This window comes from Spea bombifrons, chromosome 7 (genome assembly GCF_027358695.1).
Source record: "Spea bombifrons isolate aSpeBom1 chromosome 7, aSpeBom1.2.pri, whole genome shotgun sequence".
NCBI lineage: Eukaryota > Metazoa > Chordata > Amphibia > Anura > Pelobatidae > Spea > Spea bombifrons.
In genome coordinates this window covers 47,327,750-47,338,511 of record NC_071093.1, presented here as the reverse complement: position 1 = coordinate 47,338,511, position 10,762 = coordinate 47,327,750, and the positions used below count along the sequence as shown (strand labels likewise).

Sequence of the window (10,762 nt, the reverse complement as noted above, 5' to 3'; positions counted from 1 at the left end):
AAAACTTCCATCCTGTCTCAGCCTCTAGTGTTAGATTCTGGCCAAACATTTCACCTCCTTTAAAATAAACTTCCCTCCTGTCCTACTAAATCTATTTAAATGTCTCTCTCCCCATCTCTCTCTTCTCTCCACCAAGCCGGACATATTGAGACCCCACAGTCTTTCCTGATCCTTTTTATCCTTCAGACCGTTCCCCGTTTAAGTCGACTCTTCTGAACTCTCCTCTGTTCTTCTATAATTAAACTGCAGCCGCCGCGCTCTCCCCCATTCTTCTAACATTAAACTGCAGCCGCTGCGCTCCCCCCATTCTATCATTAAACTGCAGCCGCTGCGCTCCCCCCATTCTTCTATCATTAAACTGCAGCCACTGCGCTCCCCCCATCCTTCTAACATTAAACTGCAGCCGTCGCGCTCTCCCCCGTTCTTCTAACATTAAACTGCAGCCGCTGCGCTCCCCCATTCTTCTAACATTAAACTGCAGCCGTCGCGCTCTCCCCCGTTCTTCTAACATTAAACTGCAGCCGCTGCGCCCCCCCCGTTCTTCTAACATTAAACTGCAGCCGCTGCGCTCCCCCCATTCTTCTAACATTAAACTGCAGCCGCTGTGCTCCCCCCATTCTTCTATCATTAAACTGCAGCCGCTGCACTCCCCCCATTCTTCTAACATTAAACTGCAGCCGTCGCGCTCTCCCCCATTCTTCTAACATTAAACTGCAGCCGCTGTGCTCCCCCCATTCTTCTATCATTAAACTGCAGCCGCTGCGCTCCCCCCATTCTTCTATCATTAAACTGCAGCCGCTGCGCTCCCCCCATTCTTCTATCATTAAACTGCAGCCGCTGTGCTCCCCCCATTCTTCTATCATTAAACTGCAGCCGCTGTGCTCCCCCCATTCTTCTATCATTAAACTGCAGCCGCTGCGCTCTCCCCCATTCTTCTATCATTAAACTGCAGCCGCTCCACTCCCCCCATTCTTCTAACATTAAACTGCAGCCGCTGCGCTCCCCCCATTCTTCTAACATTAAACTGCAGCCGCCGCGCTCTCCCCCATTCTTCTAACATTAAACTGCAGCCGCTGCGCTCTCCCCCATTCTTCTATCATTAAACTGCAGCCGCCATTTGGTTTGTTGCTCCAGGAATGGCCGCCCCGCCGCAGACTTTCATTTCATCTGTAAAAATACAGGCCTCGCCCTTAACACCAAGTCCTGCCTCTGAATTTACCCCATTCCCCCCAACCTTCTGCCTCCTGTCACTCACCTCATCCATTCAGCTTCTCACCATCCGAACCCTGCAATTTATTTTTGAGTTTTCTATAGGGGACAAAGTCTTACTGACTCCAGATAGGGGATATCTATTGCCCCTCCCTGGGGTATTATTTCTTTCAGAATGCAGGTCCACCTCCAGAAAACTTGCGCTCTTTCTGATCTTACAACCCATTTTCATCCAGATATTTTACGATCCTCTCCTTTAGCGCCGTTTCCATTCGTTTCCCAGTTATTGACGCAACACTTACCGGTCCCCATGATAGTCTCGCCTTTCACTAACATCTTTGTCTTCACCTCTCAGATGGTCGAGCCCCTCTGCTTGTCCAGGGGGCCGGTATATCTCACCTATGCCAACAATCACTTGGCTAAAGTCCCCTCCTTACCGATTAACCCTTGTCCTTCACTATCCTTTCTGTATAACATGCAGCCTGGTGTTCCCAGTCATGTATCTCAGTGTACCGGGTCTCAGTAACCGCCCCGTTACCAACGCAGTAAGCGCCGGGACCCATTGCTGTAAAGTCGCTGTTTTTACCCTCTGCGTCACAGATACATCTTTTGTCTTATTTCATACACGACACAGTGAGGGGGCAATTTGTGTTACCCTGCAGCATCCCATTGGCCCCGACACTGCCAATCTCTGAGCCATAGCTACACACAGCGTACCCCCGTGCCGGGTGACCTCTTGCTGCACACAGCGTACCTGGTACCGCGTGACCTCCTGCTGCACACAGCATACGCTGTGCCGCGTGACCTCTAGCTGCACACAGTGTATCCCGTGCCGTGTGACATCTGAGTGCTGTGTAACACTTCTGAGTGCACACAGTGCTGTATGTAACGGTGTACACGTCACTGTGTAGGCAGCACTATGACTGCCCAAAAAAAAAAAAAAATGCAGTTCCGCAGTTTTATTTGCTATATTCAGGCTGTAGTTACAGGATGCATCAAATGTTATTTACCCCACTGCACGGGTGCCGGGGGCGGAAAGTCCGAGGACCGCGGTTCTGAGACCTCCCATTGGCTGGCATGGCCGGGTCTCTAGTTGCTACCCTGTGGGAAGCATATTGCGCTTGGCTTGTCTCTGATTTGGCCCGGCTTTGCCACATCCGCTCTCTGCTCACTTTGTCGCGGTGGACGTGTCTCCTGCTCATCGCAGAATGCTGGCCACAGAGCTCGCGGGGACACGGCTGCTTGCTGAGAACGGACCCGGGGAGATGTTCTTCTGACGGTGGAACCGGCACCTCTTCTGTGCATGGCAAAGCATGGTCGCCGTCACCTGCTGGTGGCTGCTGCAGAAGAGAGCGGTTTACAATCCACACGAACGGAAAAGCAATTTAATGTTGTGGACATCACTCCAAAAAGCTCACCTCCTGTATGCTGATAAAGAAACGGTTCTTCTCGGCTTCCAGGTCAATGATTCCCCCTTTAGCCACTTGCTTCATATAAATGCGGTGCAACTCCTTTGCCTTCTGCAACGTGTGAGCGTCTGCAACGTACACAACCTACAAGAGACCAAATATTATAAAGCGATATAAATCGGGCAGTGTTATAAAGCGATATAAATCGAGCTGTGTTATAAAGCGATACAAATCGAGCTGTGTTATAAAGCGATACAAATCGAGCTGTGTTATAAAGCGATACAAATCCAGCTGTGTTATAAAGCGATATAAATCGGGCAGTGTTATAAAGCGATATAAATCGGGCTGTGTTATAAAGCGATATAAATCGGGCAGTGTTATAAAGCGATATAAATCGGGCTGTGTTATAAAACGATATAAATCGGGCTGTGTTATAAAGCGATATAAATCGAGCTGTGTTATAAAGCGATACAAATCGAGCTGTGTTATAAAGCGATATAAATCGGGCTGTGTTATAAAGCGATATAAATCGGGCAGTGTTATAAAGCGATATAAATCGGGCTGTGTTATAAAACGATATAAATCGGGCTGTGTTATAAAGCGATATAAATCGAGCTGTGTTATAAAGCGATATAAATCGAGCTGTGTTATTAAGCGATATAAATCAGGCAGTGTTATAAAGCGATACAAATGGAGCTGTGTTATAAAGCGATATAAATCGGGCAGTGTTATAAAGAGATATAAATCAGGCAGTGTTATAAAGAGATATAAATCAGGCAGTGTTATAAAGAGATATAAATCAGGCAGTGTTATAAAGCGATATAAATCGAGCTGTGTTATAAAGCGATATAAATCGAGCTGTGTTATTAAGCGATATAAATCGGGCAGTGTTATAAAGCGATACAAATGGAGCTGTGTTATAAAGCGATATAAATCGGGCAGTGTTATAAAGAGATATAAATCAGGCAGTGTTATAAAGCGATATAAATCAAGCTTTATTATAAAGTAAGTCACATAAATCGAGCTCTAAGGGTTCGCTAAGCGCTTGAAGCTTCTTTGGTTAGTGGCAGATTTGGAAAGCAAGGCTTCCTCCCACGTGGAATGAATGACAAAGATCTGGAAGGATCTATGAACATAATGAATGCTCTTACCTCTGGATGCTGTGGTGGGGGTGCAGCTAGCAACTTGCTGAGATCACCAGTCAAATTCTCGCGGCAAACAGGGCAAAAGACCAAAGGCTCCTGCAACAACCCAAAGTACCAAGAATTCATTCTCCAAAGGAGCTTATATCCCACAATCACTGAGAGAGCGTTCAACTCCCAGACTCTGGCGGCCCACGTTGGTGACACAGGATGACCAGCTGACGGATTTGCAGTGGCAGAAACTCTCTCACAGAGGAGCTTCCCGGCACCGCCTGCAGGGGGCGATCACAACTCAGGAGCAAGCGGCTTGGGAAGCAACTAAAAACTGGGTTTTTTCACTGAATCTGTAGAAGGAGAGTTTTGGTTTCAACTACCTGACCTTGCAACATATTATAAAGGGTCAGCCCTGAAAATGTTCCTGCATGAACGGCTGAGACGGCCCTGTATAATGCATGCTTCAATGAGTGAAGGAAATGATTTCATATGCTTTACATTTCAAATGCTTCCTGCAGTGGAAGATCCCCTGCTCTCCCATTCATAACGTAAAGGCAAATCAGGGAGATGAAACTGCAACTCTCCTTCCAACTCCCTCTTTTGTGAATAAATCCTAAATTCATGCAAGGCCTTAAATGTCAATCACAATTTTATCATAAGACAGGAGGTTTCGTGTTATGCAAAATCTTTTTGGGGATTCAGAAAAGAAAAAAGCTGCTTTTCTGGCCATCCAACTAAGCAATTTTTGGGAAGAGGTTCCACTAGACTGTGGACATCAGGTGGAGCTCTGGAACAGCGCACCTTTCTTCCCATCAGGAGGAAACCGAGGATTTCTGGGATACAGAGCGACATCCCCCTTCTTTCCCGGAAAGAGCGAGTGGGAGACGCAGCCATTCTTTCTATAGACCCCCCGGGTTCTTCAGAATGTTTGGGGATAAGTTATGGATTTTATGCCCTTCCAATTCAAATCATGTTCCATCAACCACTTCATTTTCATTCAGTGGATGTAGATCTAATTTATGTAGAGGTAAGAGAATTATTCTTAAAGGGGCTAATAATTCCAGTTCCAGGCTACGCTGGGGTTTGCAAGCCTTTTTTTTAAGCAAAAACAAACAAATGTGGGGCTAAGACCAGCGATCAACTTAAGAGAACTAAAACAATGGATATATTGACATTTCAGGATGGAGGGAATTCATTTTTCGAGAAATCTCCTCCTTCAAGATGACTGAATGTCGAAAATAGACATCAAAGGTGCATGTGTCAGGGTTCTCATGTCTCAGAATCACCACAGCTCTGTTTTCATCCAATACTAAGGACTTGGTGTCCTCTGCCTATCAGTTTTATTGCCGACTACCAAAGTTCTTCAGCTGCAGACTAGATCCAGAAGCAGTGGAAGCGTTGTGTCCGTGAGTCCAAGTGTTCTATCCATAGTCAGAGAACAAAAGGTAACTGGTGCTGATAACTCCATTCTGGCAGATACAGCCATGGTTCTTCTCCAACTACACGTAGACCGAGACCTTCCTTCCCGGATATTCTGTCAAATCAGGAGAAATTCATCCATAAATTCAGCGGTGAATTTCCTGGCTTTTTCTTATGATATGGAGACAGCTTATACAAAAGGGAATCTTTATCATTCTGCTAGATCCACAGATCTTGTTCATGTAAATTCTCTTCCACACGGACAACATCCTACCAAGTTTATCAATTCAGATGTCCTGACTTCAGAAATACCTAACATGGTTTCTCACTCTCCTCCCTGCGATCCCCTGCACCGATCACACTGTGATGTCTATGCAAGTCCCCATAGCAATGCTGCCTTCTGTTGAAAGGGGGAGTCCAGGCTGTCAAACGACAGCCTGATCTCCCATGTAGCGGCAGGGATGTGTCCGTACCTCTGCGTCCATAGGTGATTCTTTAGATGCGTTTTATGGACGTACCGGTATGTCTATAGGGCACTGAAGGGGTTAATCATGATATGATGTGATAGAATTACAAGCGACGATGAGGGAACGTAGGGTAGAAAATGATTTTATTATGTTTCTTTTCTAGTCTGATTTCTTGGATCCGTGTGATCATCGCAGGAGGTCTGATGTTTCATCGCTTCTCCTGACGTTTTGTCTGCAACTTTCATATTCAGGTTCAACATTTATTCAAGTTCCAGTTTCGAGCCGCCAAAGAAAGCAGAATGGCGTGGCAGCGAAGATTTCTTTTTTATGGACTTTGGGGGTTACAGTAACACTCAAAAAACTTTTGTTGTACTGATGCTAGTCTGTTGCTGCTATTTAGGAGCAGTAAAGAAAGTATTGCACATTATGAAGCCTCCTGTCTTTAGTAAAGTCTATATTTTACGCTGCCCGAGCAAAATCTGCAAATTATGCAGCAAATTCCGGAGCAATCCAGACTGCTTTCCTTAAAGGAACCCAAAGTGATGTAAGCAATCGTATTGTATACACTGAGGCTGGCGGCGCTCTGTATCCCCGGCGCAGAATACGTCTATTACGCCTCCCACCTTCTTCACGATATATCGCACCGGCACTAACCTGGTCTTCACCGTGTTTCTGGCAGTGATCTGCATACCGGCCGAGACAGTGAGAATGAAAATGATGGAAACATTGTGTCTTTGTTAGACAATCTCCGTCCTACGTTTAGAAAGCACAACACGTTAGATCTCCAACGTCGAGTCATCGCTAATGATAATAATTCATGTAATATTAAAATAACTCGTCAGTTACGGGGATTCATGAAATGGCTGATAATTACAGGATATTCGCCGTCTCTTGCGCTTGCAGTAAGCGACATTCTATATACACAGCGATATTAGTATCGTTACCAACTCCAGAGCTTCTGCCAGCATTTAAGCCGCGACTTAGAAGCGTCGATGCCGTCTATAAATAAGGGTTATTGCTTAACCCACAAAACAAGTATCCCACGTCTGCAACACAATCACACGTTAATCCTCACCTGAAAGTCATAAAGACAGACCGCGCACTGACCATGAGGGATATTACTGGCCGTCAGCATCTCCTTCCCCTTCTAGAAAGCAAGCAGCAAAAGTCAACGTCTTCTAAACATTAAGAGATTGAGACATACAAAAAGCTTCCCAAAACATGTCTGTGTCCCGGGAGTCAGACGCACAGGGCTCGAGAAGTCACGCCACAACAGCCCTGCGGCGGCAGAGCCATCGCCTCATCGGCCCCCGACGAACACCAGCGGTTATTGTGTACAAAGCGAACGCCGCTGCGGTAACGGGAGATATCGTCAGAATCCATCGCCGACGGTAAGACGGAAAGGCGGCTGGGCACACTCACCTCAATCAGTTCATAGAGAATGGGGTGTCCCACGTTTTCAGTCGCAAGCGTGTTCAGGGCACGGATTATACTGCAAGGAGCACAAAGAAAGCACAATTCCTATATGGCCATATAATGCATTCGAATACAGCGTGCCGAGCATCCATACAGCAGAAGATATCACACGCTCCAGAGCACACGCCTGACCGAGCCAAAATGTGACGTCACTTCCCGTGACTCCGCTGTGTTCCTGGGCGGAACAAGAGAAGAGACGCTGTGAGGGAGCGACACGAAGGGACCGCGCGGTAAATCTGCACTTCAGGTAAGGAGGTGGGCAGGACGTTACGGGATTGGACATAAAATCAGCGGGAGTGGGACTAAAAAAGCCACCCCGCGCAGGGCTCTACATCCATCCGTCACAAGCCTTGGTTGCAGCGATCCGTTTGTTTGACTTATTGTTCTGTGGTGCTTGTATCTCCTGTTGTCTCCCCCGTGTATCACTTGCCCTTTTTGCCTTGCCCGTGGACTTTAACCCCTCATAACCCGTACACCATTGACCCCACAAGAGCGGTCTTCCGTGGAGTTAGCTCCCAGGTAGTCGGGTGCAGACCAGGGGTGGTTCGGAGAGGGTGCCTCCAATGCATCCCCAGTCGCTGTGACTGCCAGGGGAGCGGGGGTCAGCCGGCCGGCTATATTGCGGTCCGCTCAGGGTCCCCACAGCGGGTCGTGTCTTTTTGGAAAGAACATTCTAATGACCCCGAGCTATCCATCAGTATCCCGGGATCCCCGCCGCTCCCTCGGGATCACCCCAAAAACAGCGGTTTGGGGTTACACGGACATTGCGAGGCCTGGTCGTCTGAGCGTGGCGCCGGGCTGTCTGGGCAGGGCGTGGATTTGTTACGGTGATTTATCACCCTTTCATTGTTCATAACCCTGTATATAAGACATCAGTCTCGTCCAATGCTTCAGGGACCCGCTGTATATCACCCATTGTTCTTTTTAGGACAATTACAGCAACGTATTCGGCTGCGCCTCGGCGGGCTGCGGTGCTATTACATGGAGGACACCGAGCCAGTTCCTGATCCGCGGTTAACCCTTGCGGTTCCGGGAGGAAGCAACGAACAACTAGCGGGTGTACCCAGTCGGGGTATAGGGCGGCCCGTCACACCATCTATCTATCCATCTCTCCTATCCAGACGAGCTCGGCGCCGGTCTCATGTCCCCAAGCTCTATGGGGTGCCAACGACGCTAGAGACCCCGCTACCGGCTCTGCTGCTAACCCTGGGAGCTCCTCGGGCATAATGTATACGTTGAGTAAATTAACTTCCTCTTTACTCCCTTGTCGGCTTTTTATTCCACAGGACAAGGTGACCCGCCGCACCGTGTCACTCACCTCTGAATGTGCTCATCACGCAGACCTCGGGGCCGGCTCACACTCACCTCAGGAGGCTCGACGGGGTACTGCAACACACAACATGCACAAAATACCAGTCACTGGATAGGCGAGCCCAGGAACATGCATAAAGCAAGCCAGGCCGGAAACACAAGTGGCCCTAAATTATGAGAAACGCCACTGTAGGCAATTACGAAGGGCCAATACTGCTAGGCTTCTCCATCAAAGATTGAGCTGCCCCTTATAATGTATAATTAAACAGGGATACGCCATTCGTATCGAAGGTTCGAGTAACGGAGCTGAAACACAACTCTCTATTTAGTGAATAAAGCGCGTCAAGGGCCACCTACCCTAGGAGGGAGCGAGAGTCGCAGCGTGAACTTGACATACTGGCTGTCGGCATCATCTCCAGTTGCAGGATGAAGCGTAATACTCAGCTCTGACCTAGAGAAAGAAAGCAGATACCGGATGAGTCTTTCCTCCCCGCAGCGGCTCTTCATAAAGTGAAGAAACTCAGACACAACTAGTGAGCGACTCCAGTGAAACCACATCGATCAAACGTCACGAAACATAGAAAGCGACGGCCGCTCTGCCCAGCCTCTGAAGACTGGCCTTTGTCCCTGGCCTTAGCTTATGCCTATCCCAGGCATGCTTAAATGCCTCCGCTGTACTAACATCTACCACTTCTGCTGGAAGGCTATTCCATGCATCCACTGCCCTTTCAGTAAGGTAATAATTCCTGAAGGCTCCCAAAAGACGCACGGTAGCCAAACACTAAGGTTTGCATCAAGAACAGGCAGAGCGTCTGTAAAAACGGCATTACCTCTCCCCGCGGCAAATCTCAAGTTCATCAAGATAAATGGACTCCAGAACCTCCAATTCCTGCGACAGGGACCTGAAACATAAGTAAAAGTTCAAGGGGGCGGAGGGCAATAAAACATCCAGGGAACCGACGGCTGGGGGGTATTACTGTATACAGCGCTGGGGGGGTTATATTACTGTATACAGTGCTGGGGGGGGTTATATTACTGTATACAGCGCTGGCGGGGGGTTATATTACTGTATACAGCGCTGGTGGGGTTATATTACTGTATACAGCACTGGGGGGTTATATTACTGTATACAGCGCTGGGGTACTATTACTCTATTCAGTGCTGGGGGGTTTATATCACTGTATACAGCGCTGGGGGGTTATATTACTGTATACAGCACTGGGGGGTTATATTACTGTATACAGCACTGGGGGGTTATATTACTGTATACAGAGCTGGGGGGCTATATTACTGTATACAGTGCTGGGGGTTATATTACTGTATACAGTGCTGGGAGTTATATTACTGTATACAGCGCTGGGGGTTATATTACTGTATACAGCGCTGGGGGTTATATTACTGTATACAGCGCTGGGGGGTTATATTACTGTATACAGCGCTGGGGGGTTATATTACTGTATACAGCGCTGGGGGTTATATTACTGTATACAGCGCTGGGGGTTATATTACTGTATACAGCGCTGGGGGGTTATATTACTGTATACAGCGCTGGGGGGGTTATATTACTGTATACAGCGCTGGGGGGTTATATTACTGTATACAGCGCTGGGGGGTTATATTACTGTATACAGCGCTGGGGGGTTATATTACTGTATACAGCGCTGGGGGGTTATATTACTGTATACAGCGCTGGGGGTTATATTACTGTATACAGCGCTGGGGGTTATATTACTGTATACAGTGCTAGGGGGTTATTACTGTATACAGCGCTGGGGGTTATTACTGTGGGGTATATTACTGTATACAGCGCTGGTGGGGTATATTACTGTATACAGCGCTGGGGTTATATTACTGTATACAGCGCTGGGGGGTGATATTACTGTATACAGCGCTGGGGGGTTATTACTGTGGGGTATATTACTGTATACAGTGCTGGGGGGTTATATTACTGTATACAGCGCTGGGGGTTATTACTGTATACAGCGCTGGGGGTTATTACTGTATACAGCGCTGGGGGTTATTACTGTGGGGTATATTACTGTATACAGCGCTGGTGGGATATATTACTGTATACAGGGCTGGGGGGTTATTACTGTGGGGTATATTACTGTATACAGCGCTGGAGGGTGTGAGTGTATGATTGTACGAGTGTGAGTGTATGATTGTACGAGTGTGAGTGTATTTCTGTCTCTTCCAGTTATACACAGTTATATATACCACCACCACCACCCCCTTCTTCCCTATACAACAAGTTCTCACCCTTCCGCGTCTTCTTCCGCCATCTTAACCCCGGAAAACTGACGTAGTGACGTCACCACAAGCGCGTCGGTTGCCA

At 47.7% G+C, this 10,762-nt stretch overlaps 1 protein-coding gene across 2 annotated transcripts; it reads right to left on the bottom strand.

The window, feature by feature from the left end:
• Nucleotides 1–2,153: 2,153 nt before the first annotated feature.
• RNF25 (ring finger protein 25) lies at nt 2,154–10,746 on the bottom strand. Of its 2 annotated transcripts, none has more exons than XM_053471091.1 (10): nt 10,687–10,746; nt 9,258–9,329; nt 8,785–8,878; nt 8,435–8,502; nt 7,063–7,132; nt 6,716–6,787; nt 6,295–6,393; nt 3,770–3,859; nt 2,628–2,762; nt 2,154–2,546 (listed from the first exon to the last, which is right to left on the bottom strand). In XM_053471091.1, the coding sequence occupies exons 1-10, from the start codon at nt 10,707–10,709 to the stop codon at nt 2,205–2,207; spliced, it is 1,065 nt and encodes a 354-aa protein (XP_053327066.1). In that variant the 5' UTR covers nt 10,710–10,746; the 3' UTR covers nt 2,154–2,204. The 2 variants fall into 2 exon arrangements, with proteins under 2 accessions (XP_053327066.1, XP_053327068.1); XM_053471093.1 differs by having other exon boundaries at nt 6,716–6,784.
• Nucleotides 10,747–10,762: the final 16 nt, after the last annotated feature.